A 21,084-nucleotide genomic window follows, 5' to 3' on the forward strand; every position below is an offset into this window, starting at 1 on the left:
TGATGTGATGCATGAGATGGAATGGATGGGGGGATGGGGGGTGAGGTAGTATGTTTGAGAAAAATTTGATGCAGCCTGAAGGGATTTCTCCCCATCTTCTCCTTTTCTGTATGAGGGGACAGAGAGGTGGGTCACCGATTTAATGAAGTGGCCTTGCTGTGAATGTGCTGTCTTGCGACACTGCCTCTGACTCAGGGCAGTGGACAAGATGCAGGGATTACCCTTCATCCAGGAGGTGCCAAGATAAGAGGGAGGGTGGAGGGGAGTGGAGTGTATTCAGGGATGGAATGGGTGGGAAGGGTTTTTATGCCTTTTTCTTTTTGGCTACCTCCCTTGTAAGGGGGAAAAAGCCTTTGGTATATGCATGTATGTAAAAAGCCTCTCTTTCCTCTACACTCTTCTCACCACCAGGCCCATGTGCATTTACAAGACTAACAGATATAATACAAGAAAGGGATGGATGGGCTGATTGTGCTTTACTAGACTTACAAAAAGTCTTGGACAAAGTGCCACATAAAGAATTATTTAAAAAACTGAAACATAGGAGGGATACAAGGTAAACTACTAAACTCAATGGAGGATTTTTTTGCATGGAAGGAAAATGAGGGTAGAGCTCAGAGAAAAGAGTTCAGCTTGGAAGGAGGTGATTAGTGAAGTTCCACAGGAATCAGTGTTGGCTCCAATGATGTTTGCTATTTATATGAATTACATGGATAAAGATGTGAAATGTTACATGAGCTTATTTGCAGATGATGCTAAATTGCTGAGGAAAGTGAATACTGAAACAGATTGTGAATTACTGCAAAGAGACCTGAACAAAGTTTGGAAATGGAGTCATAAGTGGGAAATAGACTTAAACATCAAGAAATGTGGCATAATGGAATTTGGAAAAGTAAAAAAAAAAAAGGATATTAGAACAAAGGAAGTAAAGAAAGTGGGATCTGAAAAAGACCTGGGAGTAATCATCACAAATGACATGGCCCCTGATAAATAGATGAACAAAATTGTTGGAGAATCCTACAACTTGCTAAGGTCACTAAAGTTGGCTTTTATGCATTTGGACAAAGAATTTGAAAAAAAAAAAAAAAACTAGTCACACTAATAAAGCCTAGACTGGAGTATGCTGAGACACTATGGTCACCCAGTACCAAAAATAATATAAGGAAGATTGAAAGAATCCAGAGAGCAACTACAAAGATGCTGTCACATGAGGATTGTCAAAACTGAATTTACCGACTCTGGAACAAAGAAGAGAAAGAGGTGACCTACTGACCATCTACAGAATCATGAAAGGCATGGAAACCCTTGATAGAGAGGACTTACTAAATTTGGGCTAAGAGAAATACAAGGGAACGTGAAAAGAAACTAAAAAAGGACAGTTATAGAAGAAACGTGAAAAAAAAGGTTTTCCACACAGAGTGGTGTCTGGAACAAACTGGACAAAACAACAGTGTGTGCAAAAAATATACACTGTAAGATACAAAGACAGGACACCTCAACCATAGCTCCCCTTTCTGTAGGATAAAACTAGGTAGGTAAATACATCTCCTCAGTTTCACCTTCATCCACTTGAAAAAAAACACTCCACCACACATTTACCTATCTCTTCACTGTAGGTACCCCTTCTCTCCCTCATCCTCTCTTCACTCCTGACACTTGCCCAACTACACTCCCAAATTCAAACTCACCCCTCTCTTTCAACTTAGTTTTGCTCAATGCCAACACATCCATCTTTCTTCTCACAAACATACTGCCTATCTCTTCCCTTTTACTCTTATCTGTACCACATCCACGCACATTAAAAGACCCATACTAAATACTGAAAAGTAACATATTTGGACCAACAAGTAACTCAAGCCAACACTGGCAATGCAGAAAGTTAATGAGGTCTCCTTCGCAGCCTATCAGTGAAGAAGCCAAAATTTGTGAAAAAGTTATCAAAAATAGGTGGATGAAATATCTAGAGAACAATATACTAAATCTGAGGCAATTTGGATTTAGACAGGGAAGATCACATGCCACAAATTTTATCTGTTTCTACTCAAGACTATATATTATGAGAGACAGTTGGGCTGATTTTGCTTTCCTAGACTTACAAAGACCTTTTGACAAAGTACCACACAAAAGTCTATTAAGAAAACTGGAAATCATAGGAGGGATACAAGTTAAATTACTGAAATGTGTGGAGGATTTTTTGCATGGAAGAAAAATGAGAGTAGTGCTCAGAGATAAGACTTCTACTTGGGAAGAGTTCCACAGGGATCAGTATTGGCTCCAATAATGAGTAATGAAAGTGGAATCTGAAAAAGACCTGGGAGTAATCGTCACAAAGGACATGTCCACACATGCATCGAGGAATTAACAGATAGAATATACAATATGATTAAAATCTCACTTCAAGAAGGAAAGGTGCCACAGGACTGGAAGAATGCAAACATTGTTCCGATTTATAAGGGAGGAAACAAGGAAGATCCATCAAATTAGAGACCGGTCTCCCTGACAAGCACAGTAGCAAAAATTTGTGAAAAGGTCATCAATAATAGATGGGTTAAACATTTGGAAGAAAAAAACTATACTGAATCCAAATCAATTTGGATTCAGACAAGGAAGATCATGTACAACAAACTTGATCTGCTTCTACTCGAGATTAATAGATACAATACAAGAGATGGTTGGGCAGACTGTGCCTTTCTGGACCTACAAAAGGCATTTGATAAGGTACCACACAAGAAAACAATAAGGAAAATAGAGTCAAATGTGGCATCAGAGGAAAATTATTGGAATGGATGAAAAACTTCCTGACTGGGAGGAAAATGAGAGTAGTAATTAAAGATAAATTCTCAAATTGGGAAGAAATGATAAGTGGTGTCCCGCAGGGATCAGTACTGGCCCCGATCATGTTTGCCATATACATAAATGACCTGGATGAAGGAGTAGAGTGTTATATGAATTTCTTTGCAGATGATGCAAAAATACTAAAGAAAGTAAGAACGGAGGAGGATTGCAACACCTTACAACAGGACTTGGACAAGATCTGGAAATGGACTCAAAAATGGGAAGTGAAATTCAATATCAAGAAATGTAGTATAATGGAATTTGGAAAAAGTAAAAACAGAATATCAAGAGATTATAAAATTGGTGAAGAAGAGGTCAAAAAACTAAACTCGGAAAAAGACCTTGGAGTGATGATCAGCAAAGACATGGCACCAGACAAACATATTAATAAAGTAGTCGGAGAAACCTACAATTATTGAGGTCAATATAAGTGGCTTTTGTCTATTTGGATGTGGAAATTATAAAAAAGATAACTACACTAATAAGACCAAAACTCGAGTACACAGCAACACTATGGACACCCAGTACCAAAAAGAATATAATTTTTTTTAGAAAGAATACAAAGAGCAACAACAAAACTGGCACCAACTCTTTCCAAAATGACATATGAACAAAGACTGTCCAAATTAGAATTACCAACTCTGGAACAAAGAAGGGAAAGAGGAGACCTACTAACTATCTATAGAATTATGAAGGGAATGGAAATCTTAGATAAGAATGATTTATTGAAATGGGACAATGGAAAAACAAGAGGACACGAAAAGAAACTAAAAAAAAAAATGATTACAAATGAGATCTGAAAAAAAAAAGCTTCCCACACAGAGTGATAAATGCCTGGAACAAATTGGACAAAGAAACAGTGTGTGCAAACACTATTCAAGATTTTAAGAAAAAACTTGATGCTGAAAGATACAAAGACAGGTCACCATGAGCATAGCTCCCTTCCAGTATAATACAACTAGGTAAATACAGATAAACAAAACTGTTAGAGGAACCTACAACTTGCTAAGATCAATAATGGTGGCCTTTACTTACTTGGACGAAGAAATGGTAAAAAAAAAATAATACTAGTCACACTGATAAGGCCAAATTTGCAGTACACAGCAACACTGTGGTCACCCAGTACCAAAAAGAATGTGAGGAAAATTGAGAGAATCCAGAGAGCAACTACAAAATGCCCCCAACACTTTCAAAACTGTCATATGAAGAGAGATTGTCAAAACTAGAATTACCAACTGGAACAAAGAAGAGAAGGTGACTTGATTACAGAATCCTGAGAGGTATGGAAATCCTTGATAGAGAAGACTTACTAAAATAGGATATGAGAAATACAAAGGGACATGGAAGGAAACTCAAAAAAAGAGTTATAGAAGAGACCTGAAAAAACCAGCTTTACCCCACAGAGTGGTGGATATATGGAACAAACCAGATGAAAAAAGTGTGTGCAAAAACCATACATTTTTTAAGAGCAATTTAGACGCTGTAAGATACAGAGATGGGACATCACAAGCGTAGCTCCCCTTCCTGTAAGATACAACAATTAAGTAAATACAACTAGATATATACACACAGAGTTTTCCATACAGATGCACAAATATGTGGAATAGCTTAGAAGGCGATATACCCCAAGCTCAAACAGTAATGAGTTCAAATTTAAATATGATAATTGGAAATTAAAGATGGATTAAGTTAGAACCATACATGAGTTTGAGTCTAGGTACATTTGAAAATTAATAGGAGACAGGACCCAACAAATGTTGCTCCCTTCCTGTATACTACAATTAGCTACACACACAAAAGCAAAAGAGGGGAAAGATTTGGAAGTGTTGATAAAAGACACCCTGTCACCTGACAGATATATCAGCAGGATTGTAGGAGAGATATATGGACTACTGGAGAAGATTAAAGTGGTGTTTTATTATATGGATAAAGATATGCTGAAAAAATTCATCGGAACCCTGATACGCCCAAGACTGGAATATGTGTCAATAGTATGGTCCTCATACAAAGTGAAAGATACAAGCAAGATCGAAAGAATGCAAAAGACAGTAACCAAGCTGGTCTCCAGCCTGATAGATAAAACATATGACGAAAGACTAAAACCACTGGGTCTGCCAACTTTGAAAGATCGAAGGGAAAGAGGTGATGAATTTACAGTATTCAGGTCACTAAAGGGAATAGATTATACTGACAGAAGAGACATCTTGATTAAGATAGAAGTAAATTAAAAAAGACTATATGTTGAAAGGATGTGAAGAAATAGTTTTCCATATAAATGTATATGTGGAATAGCTTAGAGCCCAAGCTCAAACAATACACAAGTTCAAATATAAATATGATAATTGGAAATAAAAGATATAGACTGAGTTGGAATCATACATGAATTTGAGTCTATGTACATTGGAAAATAGGAGAGAGGACCCAACAAATGTTGCTCCTTTCCTGTATACTACAATTAGGTAAATACACCAGCAATATTTTAATGAAATACAAATAAATTCCTGTCTGGAGTATTGGCTACATGCTATTGTGAGGTTAAAATATGCTCGGTAGTATGCAGCCAATACTTAAGGGTCTATATGAGTTGCCCCTACAGACCGGAGCCACACATCATTTTATCTATGATAGAGGAAATCTTTATTCATAGAGAAATTAAGCTAATTTATTATACTGTGACTGTTCCTCTGTTATGCTGTCCCCCACACTTAATACTGTCCTGTACCAATTCTCTGAATTATTTCCTTTTTTGCTGAACCCTGTGGTAGGGGGAGAGAATACTGCCATTGAGCTTTCCAAAAGAGTCGTAAAAAGTGACAAAAACAGAACAGGGATAGGACTAGGGATCCTACTCTCTGTAGCCCCAAAGGGGACATTCCTAAAAAAGTAAAGGCATAAGAGGGACTGGGAAGGACTTTTCCAACCAGACCCCTTAGGTTTGAGTCTTTTAATATGTGTGGATGTAGTACAAGTGAGAGTAAAAGGTAATAGATAGGCAGTATGTTTGTAAGTAGGAAGATAAATGTTGGCATTGAGTGAAACAAAGTTGAAAGGGAGGAGTGAGTTTGAGTTTGGGAGTGTAGTTGGAAGGGTGTCAAGAGTGAAGAGAGGATGAAGGAGAGAAGGGGTGCCTATACTAGTAAGTGAAGAGATAGGTGAGTGTGTGGTGGAGTGGAAGGAGGTTTCTTCAAGGTTAATGTGGATGAAGATGAAACTGAGAAGGGAGATGTGGGTCTTTGTAAGTGCATATGGGCCTGGTAGTGAGAAGAGTGTAGAGGAAAGAGGTTTTTACATTTTTAAACAAATGCATAGAGGGTTTAGGGAGAAATGTCATTGTAGTGGTATTGGAAGATCTCGGTGCTAGAGTAGGAGGTGAACTGATAGATGGAGTGGTTGGAAAATGTGGAGTACCAGGAAAATATCATAGTGGAGAGTTGATGGTGGAGATGTGTCTAGAGAGTTGATGATAGCAAACAGTGTTTAGGAAGAAAGTCAAGGATAAGTATACATCAGAGAGGGTGGCAGAAGGAAGGGTGGTAAACAGGGCATTAATGGACTATATAGTGGCAACCAGAAGAGTAGGAAGAGTTTTGGATATACATGTTGTTAGGTGACACAGTGGGAGAATATCAGATCGCTTTTTGGTGGAGGGTAAGTTGGGAGTAGGTCTCTTTCTGAATTTACTTGTCTTCTTTTGTTCCAACTTTAAATTGACCGGATATTCTATTTTTGCTTTTCCAAAAATCCATTATACTACATTTTTTAATGTTGAAATTCACTTTATTCTTTTTACTCCAATTCCAGACTTTGTCCAGATCTCCCTGAAAAGGTTTGCGATCTTCGTTACTCATTCTCTTCAATAGTTTTGCATCATCTGCAATGAAATTTATATAGCATTTATTTTCTTCATCCATGTCGTTTATATGAATAGCAAACATTATTGAGCCAATACAGAGCCTTGGGGTGCTCCACTTATCATGTCTACCCATTTTGAGTTCTTTTCTCTAAGTATCACTCATTTTGCTTCCTTTCAAGAAGTCTTCCATCCATTCCAATAGTTTTCCTTGTATTCCACCTATTAGTTCAATTTTTCTTAGTAGTTTTTTGTGTGGTACTTTGTCGAAAGGCACAATCTGCCCAGCCATCTCTTTCTTGTATTATGTCTAGCAATTTTGAGTAAAAGCATATTAAGTTTGTAGTATATGATCTTCCACTTCTAAATCTAAATTGGTTGGGTTTAATATTTTGTTCTTTTCCAAGTGTTTAGTCCATTTATTTTTAATAACTCTTTCGAATATTTTTGTAATTGCGCTTGTAAGGGATACTGGTCTATAATTTGTTGGATTTTCTTTATTTCCTCCCTTATATATTGGTACAATATTAGCATTCTTCCAGTCTTGTGGTACTTTTCCTTCTTTGAGTAAGAAGTCAGTTAGCTTGTGTATTTTGTCTGTGACTTTCTGACATTGAGTTTCTTTATTTGATCCCTTATTTCTTTCTGTATCACCATTATTTCTTCCGTTTTAGGGGATCCTTCCTGGTGACTACCATCCCAAAATTGTGAGCTTTCAATTGTAAAAACAGACTTAAAATGTCTGGTCATTACTTCAGCCATTTCTACATCTGTGTATTCTTGATTTCCTTCACAGAGATTTCTTATTTTGTGTTTGTACTTTAGTTTGTTGTTTACATATCTGTAAAATAGGTTAATCTTTGCATTTTGCTATTATATCTTTTTCATAGTTTCTTTTTTCCTCTTCATATGTCTATATATTCATTTCTCAGTATAATGTATGTTTGCCATTTAGTCTCTTTTTCCATCTTTTCCAGGCTTTGTCTCTTTTATCTTCAGCATCGCTACACTTTTTATTATAGCAGCTCTTTATGTACTCCCTTTTCTGTTTCTGCTTAGGTACATATTTGTCTGTTCCCTCTTTATATATTTGTTTGAAAATGTTCCATTTCTCTTCTGTCTTTGTTTCATCATTTGCAAATTTTTCCCAGCAGGCATTTTGGATTTTTTTTCTAAGTTTTACAAAATAAGTTTTGTTGCACATCAGTCTTCCTTCTCTATGTTTCTCATTCCTTCTTACCTTATTTTGTTCCTTAAGTTCGATCTCTATTAGTATGTGGTCACTTTTCCCTATTGGTGTTTTATAATTTATTTCTTCCACTATTTCTGGTTCAGAGGTAAATATCAAATCTAGTCTTGATGGTTTTTCGTTTTGTCTAAATTTAGTATTTTCTTTAACCCATTGTATCAATGTGTCATCAATGGTCATATCCAGTAGGACATTTCCCGAGTTTGTCTCCACCTCCCATTGTCAATTCTTCCCAATTTATATCCTTTGCATTAAAGTCACCCATAATTACTATATTTTCTCCATACCTCAGTGTCTCGATTAATTCATTCTTTGTGTCTTCTAGTAATTTTGAGTGTTTGCTGTCAGTCCAGGCCTTAATTTTTGGTGGCACATAAACAACTATAAACCTACTTTTCATACTGCTGTTTTCAACTTTTACTGTGATTAATTCCACATTATCTTTTCCTTCTGTTGCCTTTATTACATTTAGGTCCTTTCTAGTCAATATCATGACTCCTCCCCCCTGTTTTTCTGTCTTATTTTTTTTACCAAATGTTGTATAATCCTTGTCCCACCATACTTGATATATAGGACCTTTCAGTTTTGTCTCTGCAATTCCCATTATGTCACGTTTCTCTATTGATAGTCATTCAATTCATTTAATCCTGATATACCATCTATATTTGTATATGCCACTTTTAATTTCTTCTCTTCTGTTTTTGTTTAAGTTTCCATTTTTCTTATGTACCATTTTCTGTCTCAGATCTAGCACTCTCCAAAAAAAAAAAAAAAGTCCGTTGTGTTTTTTTTTTTTTTTTTTTTTTTTTTTATTATTATTAGCCTTACTTCTCAGTTCCCTATCTTTCTCTAATTCCTCGGCATTCATTTCCTTTTTTATCCATAATTTTTTTTATTTTTCACTGCTAGTTTTGCCGCTTTTGATAGTACTTCTGCTATCATTTGTGTTCTTAGTTTGATTTTCATTGGTCTGTGATTCTTTTCTTTTTAGAATATACCCATCCTGTGTACTTCATCGATTTCTGAATCTAAACTTTAGCCTTCTTCTTGGACTGCTTTCAGAATCTCCTACGCAATTTTTCTCTTCCTTTTTTGGTATTTGTGTACATTGTGTTTTTCATATATACCATAAACCACAATGGATTTCTTTTTTGTCTACTGTGTCTCTCACCCAATTTTCCTTCTGTTTGATCACCTTGATCACTGTTTCCTTTGCATTCTGTTTTACCTGCTGCTGTACTATTTCTGTGAATGATAGTTTTTTACTTTTGCGTTCCTTTTCCACTGGTTTTTTATTTTGTTTAGGTCAGTCTCTTTGATTGATTCTTCCATTTTTTCCATTACTGCTTTCAATTGTTCTTTTACCTCTTTTTTTTCAGTTCATCATTTGCAATCTTAACCTCATTTTCCTCTTTCTTTCATTTTCTCTTTTTATTGCCGCACTTAGTTCACTTTTTAGTTTATTTAATTCCCTTAGTATTACCTCGTTCATTGCATGTAGGTTGGTTACTTCTAGTTGCAAAACTTTGTAGTCTAATCTTGAATCTATCACTTCATCTGCTAAGTTGTTAATTTCTCTTTCGTATTGCTCTGCTAATCCTAAAATTTCTCTTGGTGTCCAAGGTTTTCTCCATTATTTCCCCTTGCCTCCTAAACCCCAAGAAATACTCATCACTTATGTACCTGCTGGTCGCTTTGGGAGTATCGTTCAGGCATGTTTTTTCCTGCATATTACCCCCCCACGGGAACTCAATCCTGGATTTGTCTCGTCCTCTTTTTGTTGGTTCATTGATTCTTCCTTCTTCCTTATTACTTTCCATTTTGTATTAAACTATTCACTCAAGAACTGGATCAGATACAAACCCGGTGGTCCTATGAATACATATTGATACTCTCCGCAATACCAACAAGGCGTTTTTACTGGTGAGCTCGTTTGGAGCGCTAATCATAGCAAAACTCGAAGCAGCTGTTGAGACTTCCTTTCTCCTCGACTGCTTACGACCGAGTGTGTATGTGATGTCACTTGTCAACCTCTTCAATCTGAACTGCATCTCGGTGCAGTGGAACCATATGACAGCATTGATGGGGTTAGAGGTGGGTAGTTTGACTTGGGCTGTGGCAATCAGGGTCGCAAGCTTGGATTGAGTAGCATCCATGGGAGGCAATTGCTACTTCCATACACACAGGAATATGGTTGGCTGACTGCAGTGTGGGCACATGGTGAGGGATGATTGGCTGGCTGCAGTGTGGGGCTGTGCTGAGGCTTTACCAAGTGACTCGTCATGGGCTCCATCTCCAGGTGTAGGAAGGGTCAAATCCTGCTTTGCTGATGGGACATCTTCATTGTTGTCCACAGGTTCCAGCTGTGGTAGCTGACTTGCCAGGCACCAAGAACATATGAACAATAATTCATCATTGGCATCATACTCCTCCTTGATTACATCCCTGCACCTCGAGTGAGTTCACTGGATACATATCAACATTTGATAGCATGGCTGTTAGCTGTGACACCCTTTTTGCAAGCAACATGGAAAGTTGGGTGGGCCTGGGTTGGAGTTTAGATCTCCAGACAGAATCAATGTCATTATTAACAGATATTTTATATTCTCACAGCAGACTTGGATTGTTTATACTTCCGCCCAATCTGGTTTTGATGTTATGGGCAATAGAAGGGTATCTGCAATATTTCCAACCTCGAAACAATCTTTTATGTTATGGCAGTTCAAAACCAAATCAAACCCAAAGAGGGCCCTCCCTACTGATTTGCCACTCCAAACATTCAGTGACAGGTTACTGTAATGGATGACTGCTCCATAAATATGCAACATTATCAGCCAATATAAAAAAGCTTTGTGTAAAGTTGCCATCTTGAGTGTTCCAAGTATGAAAAGGATATTACAATCAAAAGTAATCAGAATAAGGAGAAGAAGAGGAAGTAATGGGAGGAGGAAGAGACTTGGGGGATATGGTGGAGCCTGTAGCTCAGTTGTCCATTTAATTATTTACTTGTCAGAAGAGGCAGGTTGGGGGAGGTAGGGAGGCTGTTTTATGACCTGACACTGGCACCCTTGTTCAAGTTATAAACAAGCAAGGAACCATAGAACTAACCTGGTCCTTCAGTTCACACTATTTGTAGCCACTTTTGATGCAACTATCAATTACATCTATAGATAATACATAAATGATTCAATCACAATCACTCAGTTTATCTATCCTTTCCTATGGCAGTCCACCCCCCTTCCCTTGCATTGAAATCCCAAAATTCACTCAAACCTCGTTTATCCGGCCTTCACATATCCAGATTTTGGTTTATCTGGACGTTTTGAAGCAGCTGGGCAGCTAAATATTATTTTCGAAAATAATATTTAGCTGCCTGAAAAAACAAAAAACCGCCACGTACGCGAGGTGAACGATACTGAGTTACAGTAGTTTGAAATGTAAACACCAGAAGGCACGCAGCGGGGTATATAAACGACACTAGTCGTGGGGTGAAGGCCATACAACACCTATTTACAGTACACTACTATACAGTACTACAAATACACCTGTGTCATCATGCCTAATAAAGTCGTGAAACGAAAGCGAGTTGCTCTCACAGTGCAGCAAAAAATGGACGTTTTGAAGCAGCTGGGCAGCTAAATATTATTTTCGAAAATAGTATTTAGCTGCCCAAAAAACCGCCACGTACGCGAGGCGAACGATACCGAGTTACAGTAGTTTGAAATGTAAACACCAGATGGCGCACGGTGGGGTATATAAACAACGCTAGTCGTGGGGTGAAGGCCATTGTGTTATGTTCCACTATACGATAAGGTTAGTTGAAGGGTGAATTTGGGTTTATAACTTTGTATTTGGGACTAAAATGAAATCATTTTCAATATCCGGATTTTTTCATTATCTGGACAGGTAACTGCACCAATCAATCCGGAAAAACGAGGTTTGAGTGTACATGGGAACCACATGCACACCTGTCCACTCTCCTCCACAGCCTTATGAGATATCTCTTCTCTGTTGTAGTCTCAGCATATTTATCATATAAATTTTTAAAAGAATTCACTTTCTGGTTTGACTCTTTCATTGTAGAGAATTTTAAAAAATTACTTGTCATCCAGTTAAAAATTTTGTCCATATGGATCTGTGCAGGGATTTAATATGGGTTCTATTCCAGTATCACACAAAACCCCCATCTGGGGTATTGGCTGCATGTTATTGTGGCTAAGTAGCATGCAGCTGATACTTTAGGGCAGCATCTGTAGCTCGTGGGTGCTATGGCACCCACAAGGGTCAATCAGAAAACTGTGAAACATCCTTTATTTTAACATTTCTATATAAGTATATATTTATATATATACATATATATATATATATACATATATATATATATATATATACATATATATATATATATATATACATATATATATATATATATATATACATATATATATATATATATATGTATATATACAGTCGAACCTCGAAAGCCCGGACCCCAAATGCCCGGGACCCTCGTATGACCGGTCGAAATGAACAAAGGGCGGACTTTTCAAGCAAAGTTCCCTATTTGACCGGTAGGTGGCAGCGACGGCCCAGACAAGCCGCCACCAGGGCTGCCGTTTCGTAGAATTTTGTACCAAAACGTAGTAAAATACTGGCATGTGGCAAGTTCATAACCAAAGATGTGGTTCAGAACTGCAACTTGAGCACAGAATTGAACTCTAGCTGCTGATGCAAACTTCCTCTTTGAACTCAAAGCCCAAATCTTTGCATGGAAGCTTTCATTTTGGTTTTGTGTCCTTCCCTTGAGGCATTTCTCTAAAAGCTCTGTAGAGGTGAGGTCTTGATATATTGCCAGGATGGATTTCCACTTCTCAGTGGGAATCTTCGCCAGGAACAGCTTCTTGACTCTGTGAGACTTGGGTTCCTCTTGCCTGGCTAGTGCCCTCTGGAAAAAACACCATAAAACATCCATACTCGGTTACGAGATAGCTAATGAGCAACACTTTTAGAGGAAATATTTTCATTTTTTTTTTTTGTGATTTTCTGATGGACGATTCATACTGTACAGTATGCAGTCAGCTCCCTGTTGCCATATCGTATGCTATTATTTATCATACAAAAGCATAAATATTGTGCAAAGTACACAGCTTCTTTTGTTAGCAAATATATGTAACAACAGAAAACGTAATATGCATTACGCAGCGCACACAACCCAGCCACAGTAGGGGGTACTGTATTATATTTTAGATAGTATAAATCAAGATACAGCTTCCATACTCAGCCACGAGATAGCTTATGAGCAACACTTTTAGAGGAAATATTTATAGAATTTTTTTTTTTTTTTTTTTTTTTTTTTTTTTCTTCCGTGATTTTCTGATGGACGATCTCCTTAAAGGGTAATTGGAAAAGAGGGGAATGTCTGGAGATAGGAGTGAATGGAGAATGGTTGTGTATGGATGATGCTGTGATGCATGACGTAGAATGGGTGGGGGGTGGGGGTGAGGGAGTACATGCGAGATATAATTTGACGCAGCCCAAAGGGATTTCTCTCCGTCTTCTTTTTTTCTGCATGAGGGGACAGGGAGAGGTCACCGATTTAATGAAGCAGCCTTGCTGTGGATGTGCTGTGTCTGGTGACACTGCTTCTGACTCAGGGCAGTGGGCAAGATGCAGGGATGACCTATCATCCAGGAGGAGCCAAGATGAAGGAGGGGAGTGGATTATGTTGGGGATGGAATGGGTGGGAGTGGTTTTGATGCCTTTGCCTTTTGGCTATCTCCCTTGTAAGGGGGGAAAAAGCCTTTGGTATATGTACTTTTTTATGGTTACATCAGATAGTTATATTAGGTTAGGAGCTATTGACCAATATAAGTTTCATGTTAAATATACATGTAACATGTTTGCATGATTCTAGAATTTTACCTCTATTAGCTTGAAGTTATGTCATTTAGCATTTGGTTGGTTGTCTCAGATACAAGTCTGTCATGCTAATTACCAACAACTTCAATGATATTCATTGTTTTTAGTTAATATTGGGATAAGTAAATTATTTGTGCCATATTTCATACCCAAGTTTTAAAGCATTTGGCTGCATCAGTATCAAGATAATGAAGATGTGATACAGTACTGACAACTAAGCTTGATATGCACTTCAAGATGCCATGTTTTTGTTTGTTGTGGAAAACAAACTGAGGATAGACCTGTCTTGAATAAGACATCATATAAAAGTGATACATATGAATGAGGGTAAAATGTCAGAGTTCAACAATTTTGTGAGGCTGAAACATGATCAAACATCTGCACATGCAGCATGAACTGCTTTGTAGCTCGAGTTATTGGTAATGCCAGCATATCCAGGGTACATCGGAAATTTTACTTGATAACTCTATATAGATGTGGCTGCATGCCTTCAAGATAGGTCCAGCCTCCGACTTCCATTAATTCTTCCACAACAAACATAGGATCTTGAAGCTCGTGTTGAGCTCAGAGTTGTCGGTGGTATATTGCATCTTGAGTATCTTTATATCAACGTAGTCAAATGCTTTAAAAACTATAGATATGATAAAATATAACACAAATTATTTATGCCAGTATTAACAATAAACAGTGAATATCATCAGTTGACGGTAGTTGACGATAATTAGTATGACCTGTAAGTTTTAGTTTGATTAACCATATCAATACTATGGATTACCATGACTGAACACCTCCAGCTCCCTCACTGGTTAGCAGCAATCTCTGGGCCATGCTGTTGTCTATGTAGTTTTAATGTGGTTTACCGGCACTTCTGTCCTTGTAGACAATCTTGTGTAGTTTTGAAGGTGACTGGAATGGAGATGATTTTCTCTGAAATCTTCTTCAGGACTGCCTTGTGCAGTACCAAAATGCACACACACACACATACGTTTGATACACGGCAAAGATTGGAACTCCGTAAAAGAAGTGCAGTTTTTGTGGATCTCAACTAGGGAGTACTTTATTGTATTAGGGAAGGGGAAAGCTCGTGGTGTAGTGGGAAGGTGAAGAAATAGGAGAAAGAGAGAGATTATTGCGGAAAATGGAAGGAAATGAGGAAGGGGAAGAACAGGCCCCGGATCTTAGGAGAGGTGTAAACAAACGGGGGGAAGAATACACAGACGAGGAACAAGGAAGCAGAGGTGTCAAAAGCAGAAATATAGATAATAGCAGCTCAATGGAAAGAGAAGGTAACTGCTTTTATGGATTTAATGTGGGAGGTGACAACCTCCCCCGACTAGTAAATCTAGAGGAGAAACTAAAAAAATGAACGAAGAATGGGAGGTTAGGTTTGACCAATTATCACAGGTTACACAAAGAGTTGATAAACTGGAAGAACTAAAGGAGAATCAAAACCTAACCAAAGAAATAGAAGAATTAAAAAGACAGTTAAAAGAATTAAAAAGACATTTAAAAGAAATAAAAGATGAGAATGAGGAATTAAAGAAGAATAACAAAGAAAATAAAGAGTCCATAGCAAAGGAAGCACAGGGTTGGAGAAAAGTCCAAGAGAACAACAAAGTTGTATTTACAGATATAGTGAAACAACAGATGAAAGAACAAACTAAGGACACAGTTATTAAAGTGATGAGAGAAAAGGAGAATATAGTAAGAGACTTAGTGGACAAAAAGAAATGTATAATTATATTAGGGATGGAAGAGAAGTAAACAAGATAAGGAAAAGGTAAACAAGATATTAGAAGTAGTTCAAGAGGATGGACAAGAAACAGGGAAAGAAATTGAAGAAATATATAGACTAGGGAAATACAATACAGATAAGACTAGACCAATTAAGATCAAATTCAGGTCACAAACGACAGCAGAGAATATCTTAGCAAAAACAGGTAAACTAGCTGACAGTGAACAATATAAACAAGTATGGATAAAAAGAGAAATGAATAAAGAGGAAAGAGAGGATGAGAAAACAAAAAGACTAGAAGCTAAGGAAAAAAACGAGAAAAGAACAGTCAGAAAAAGAGAAATTCTATTGGAGAGTAGTGGATATGAAAGTGAGATGGTTCATAGCAGAGAAAAATGGAAAGGAAACAGAAAACACGATGGAATGTCTTACACAAACATAGATGGCTTAATAACAGGCTTGAACGAACTGAATGATTACCTGATGGAAAAAGAACCGGACATAATGGGAATTGTAGAGACAAAATTGAAAGGTCCACTACCACCCAACAGTGTAGGACATGGTGCATATAATTATTGGATTAGAAACAGAGAGGTAAAACAAGGGGGTGGAGTTATGTTCCTGACTAAGAAGGATATAAATGTGAGGAATGTCACATATGGAAAGAATAGAGCAGAGATGATTATGATGGAAGTGGTGGACAGGGATGGGAAGAGCAGGAAGTTTGTAGTAAATTATGTGCCTCCTAAAACGGCCTCGTGGGAAGAGAGAGAACACAAAAGTATGTTAGAAGACACAAGGATAACACTAAATAAGATAATGGAAGATGGAGGAAGAATAGTTATAATGGGTGACTTTAATTGTAAAGAAATCTGCTGGGAAGAGATGACAGTGAAGGGTGGAGATGACCTATGGGGAAATGTACTACTTGATATGATTATAGAACATACAATGATGCAATGGATACAAGAGAATACTAGGTATAGAAATGAGGAAGAACCATTGAGACTGGACCTAATAATCACATCAGAACCCGAAATAGTGGACAAGATTGAATATAAGATGCCAATAAGTAAAAGTGACCACATATTGGTTGAACTGGAACTACAGGAGGAAAAATACATGGAAAAAAAATGAACAATAGAGAAAGGGAAGATGGATGTATGGAAAAACAAATTTTGATCAAATAAAAGAATTCTTTCAAAAAGCAGACTGGGAAAGGATACACAAGGAGGAAACAACAGTAGGAGAGAAATGGAATATTTTGACAAAAATTTATAAAGGAGTGGAAAAGTATGTTCCAAGACAAAAGCAAGACAAAGGATATGTAAAGTGTTGGTACAACAAAAGATGTAGGGAGTTAAAAGACAAAAGGGACAAAGCTTGGATGAAATGGAAAAAAGACAAAAGACCTGAAAAATGGAAAATATATACTAGTTATAGAAATGAATATGTACAAGTGTGCAGAGCAGAAAAGAGAAAGTATGAAAAAGATGTCATAGAAAAATGTAAAGATCAACCAAAACAGATTTGTAAACAGCAAACTAAAAAACAAACAAGAATTAGAGAAACTACAAGGAGTTGAATACACAGAGTAAATAGAAATGGCAGAAATTATGAACAAGCATTTTAAATCAGTGTTTACAAGGGAGAACATAAACCCAGATATATTGAGTGGGAGGAGAAAGTCCCCCCTATGAAAGAGATAGAAGTAACGAGGAATGAAATAATGAATCACTTGAGTAATCTCGATGTCAGAAAATCGCATGGACCAGATGAAATGGCAAACTGGATTTTGAGAGAATGCAGGAATGAACTAACAGACAAAATACATAGTCTAATAAGCAGTTCGTTGAATGAAGGTAAAGTTCCAGAAGATTGGAAAAGAGCAAATATAGTACCAATATATAAAGGGGGAAACAAGGAAGACCCTACTGACCGGTCTCTTTTACAACTACGATAGCTAAATTTTGTGAAAGAATTATCAAAAGTAGATGGGCAAGACATTTGAAAAAAAAAAAACGTACTAAAGCCAAGGCAATTTGGATTTAGACAAGGACGATCATGCATCACAAACTTAATGTGTTTCTATTCAAGGCTAATAGATGTAATACAAGAAAGAGATGGATGGGCTGATTGTGCATTTCTAGACCTGAAAAAAGCTTTTGATAAGGTGCCACATAAAAAATTGCTAAAGAAATTAGAAACTGCAGGAGGAATACAGGGCAAACTGCTGAAATGGATGGAAGACTTCTTGCATGAAAGAAAAATGAGAGTGGTGATAAGAGACAAACACTCTAATTGGGATGAAGTGATTAGTGGAGTTCCACAAGGAACAGTTCTGGCCCCAATAATGTTTGCTATATATATTAATGATATGGATAAAGGAATTGAAAATTATATGAGCTTCTTTGCGGACGATGCAAAATTGTTGAAAAAAGTGAACACTGTAGAAGATAGTGAGTCGCTACAGAGTGATCTCAATAAAGTATGGGAATGGAGTAGGAAGTGGGAGATGGAATTCAATATTAAGAAGTGTATAATGGAATTTGGAAAAAACAAAAAAGAATAATGAGATCATATAAATTGGGAGAAGAAGAAATTAAAGTAGAAAATGAGAAGGACCTAGGAGTCATTATTATGAGTAATATGTCCCCTGAGAAACATATAAACAAAATTTTTGGAGAAACTTGTAATTTGATAAGAACAATCAAAGTGGCATTTACATACCTGGACAAAGAAATGGTGAAGAAAATACTGGTCACTTTGGTAAGACCAAGATTGGAGTATGCATGAACGACGTGGTCACCAAGTACAAATAAATTTATAACAAAACTTGAAAGAATACAAAGAGCAATTACGAAATTGGCACCAACACTCAGAACTATCATATGAAGAGAGACTAACAAAACTTGAGCTACAGACATTAGAGCAAAGAAGAGAGAGAGGAGACTTGATAATTATTTATAGAATCATGAAAGGCATAGAAACTATTGATAGAGAAGATCTAATAAAATGGGATAGTAGAGATACAAGAGGACATAGAAAGAAAATCAAGAAAGACAGTAATAGAAGAGACCTAAAAAAGAACAGCTTTCCCCACAGGGTAATAGATGTTTGGAACAAGTTAGATGAGAAAGTGGTGTGTGCAAAAACAATACACAAATTTAAAAACAGTCTAGATAAAATGAGATATAAAGATGGGACACCACGAGCATAGCTCCCCTTCCCATGAAATACAACTAGGTAAATACACGCATGCACACACACACACTTGTTAATATGGGATAATGGTAAAACAAGAGGACACAAAAAGAAACTAAAAAAGGATAGTTACAGAAGAAATCTGAAAAGGAACAGCTTCCTACACAGAGTGATAGATACTTGGAACAAATTAGACAACGAAACAGTGTGTGCAAACACTATTCAAGATTTTAAGAAAAAACTTGATGCTGAGAGATACAAAGACGGGTCACCACGTGCATAGCTCTCTTCCCGTATAATACAAGTAGGTAAATACACCATTATTTGTTCTTCATATTTATTAAAGTCTTGTTAATTTCAGGAATGAAAAAAGAAGCTGCAGAACTTGTTATTCCTCTTGTGAAGGTAGATCGGTCTCTCATCTTTAAGAAGCTAACTGAAAAGAGAGAGCAGAAAGAAAAAGAAAAACAGAAGAATGAAGTAGTGGAAGAAAGTAGTAAGAATACTGAAGAAGAATCTTCTGGAACCAGTGAGAACCAGAAAGAGGAAGAGGTGGAAAAAACACTTACATTTGATGAACAAGCAGCTCTTGAAGTCATCAGAGGTAATCATAAATTTTCTTTACTTATTAGATGGATGATGCATGATAATAAACAAAATGGATGTGAAAATTTTCACTAGGTTTTGTTAAGGCAGGTGCCAAATGATTTAATGTACTTAAAAATCACATTCAAACTAGTTTTCCCCCAGAAGGTGTTATTTATTATACTTTTACAGACAGTAAAAGAGCATTAGAACAGCAGGAAAATACAGCCTCAGTCAAAAGTTCATTAAAAATTGAGGTTGATAAGCTTGTTGACTCCGATGCCACTGTTGTGGAATCATCAGTAGATGACTATGAGAAGGTAAGTATTAAGGGTACTTCTCTTTTCATGTAAATCACAGAGTATGGTCATAATATCTGTTCTAAGTGAATACACCAATAAGAGTTGGATTTTAACTTTTCATTTTGTTGACTATAAATGAACCACCAAAGGAATTTGGTGGCTCACAATTATTATTGTTTCAAACATTTCTCAAGTGGAGAATGTAAAATGAAGCAGTTTCTTAAGGCGATGAGAAGAAATGGGGGGGAATCACATTTTCAGTCATAGGGCCTCTCCTGATGAATTAATTATTTACCATGTATTTATGATTTTTATTTTTTCATCATGGGGCATAGATTTCTTAGAACTACCACCACTTGCAGGTACTTGTCAATGGCTTGTGGCTTTTATTTCAGATAAACATCGAGAGTTTTGGAGCAGCTATGTTGCGTGGAATGGGTTGGAAAAAAAACAGGTGGTGTTGGAACAAAGAGGAAGTAAGTAAAGATTATTGAATTTATAACTAGACCTTTTTCTTCTCACTACTGTCATTATTGATCAGTTCCTCAGAAAGTACCATATCTACTCCAGCAATGTAGTGTATATGTGAGTGTTAGAAATAGCCAAAAAATTTGTTTCTTTTGTGTGTGCCAAAGCGTAAGAATGCCATTGATTCATATTGCTTTTTCAGAGTAGTAGAAGTGGTTGATCCTGACAAGAAGGGCTTTAGTCTTTCAACAAATCCTATGGAGAAGCCAGTAACACAGGCACCAGAAGAAGAATTAGAATTGAAGCCATCTGCTCATGTTGTAGTTCTCAGTGGACGCAACAAAGGTGTATATGGGACAGTAAGGCTGAAATGTAAAATTTTGTAGATATCTGAAAGTAGTGCCATATTGGCAACTTGTGTTACAGTATAAATGTTCTGTATTCCATACAAAATCGGAATGGAAGCGTGTGAGTGGGGGTGGAGAGATGTGGGAGGCAACCCAGCTATTGTTTGCAGATGATACTGCTTGTGGGCTGATTCTGAAGAGATTGAAGTAGTTGGTGACTTGAGTTTGGAAAGATGTGACGGAAGAGAACATTGAGAGCATACATACGTACACCAAGGTCTTTTTCCCCCATACAAGGGAGGTAGCCAAGGTCAAAAGGCATAATTCCCTTCCCACCCATTTCATCTTTGGATGACAGGTCATCCCTGCATTTTGCCCATTGCCCAAGGTTAAAAGCAGTGCAGCAATACACAAGAAGGTTGCCTCATTCAATTGGTGACCCCCCCCTCTCTCTCTCTCTCTCTCTCTCTCTCTCTCTCTCTCTCTCTCTCTCTCTCTGTCCCATCATGCAGTAATATTGAAGACAGGGAGAAATCCCTTCGAGCTGTGTCAAAACATCATTCACATGTAACCACTCCTTAACACTCCCC

General features: G+C 37.1%; 1 protein-coding gene across 1 annotated transcript in view; it reads left to right on the top strand.

The window, feature by feature from the left end:
• LOC143023150 (uncharacterized) overlaps window positions 1-21,084 on the top strand; it is a 48,652-nt gene that overhangs the window by 3,713 nt on the left and 23,855 nt on the right. Inside the window, exons 2-6 of the mRNA XM_076181663.1 lie at window positions 18,329-18,348; window positions 19,175-19,396; window positions 19,570-19,697; window positions 20,075-20,155; window positions 20,315-20,506. Coding sequence (XP_076037778.1) covers window positions 18,329-18,348; window positions 19,175-19,396; window positions 19,570-19,697; window positions 20,075-20,155; window positions 20,315-20,506 — 643 coding nt within the window. The remainder of the gene's footprint in view (window positions 1-18,328; window positions 18,349-19,174; window positions 19,397-19,569; window positions 19,698-20,074; window positions 20,156-20,314; window positions 20,507-21,084) is intronic.

Source organism: Oratosquilla oratoria, unplaced genomic scaffold, assembly GCF_046742065.1.
Source record: "Oratosquilla oratoria isolate Oo_2021 unplaced genomic scaffold, ASM4674206v1 SCAFFOLD45, whole genome shotgun sequence".
Taxonomy (NCBI): domain Eukaryota; kingdom Metazoa; phylum Arthropoda; class Malacostraca; order Stomatopoda; family Squillidae; genus Oratosquilla; species Oratosquilla oratoria.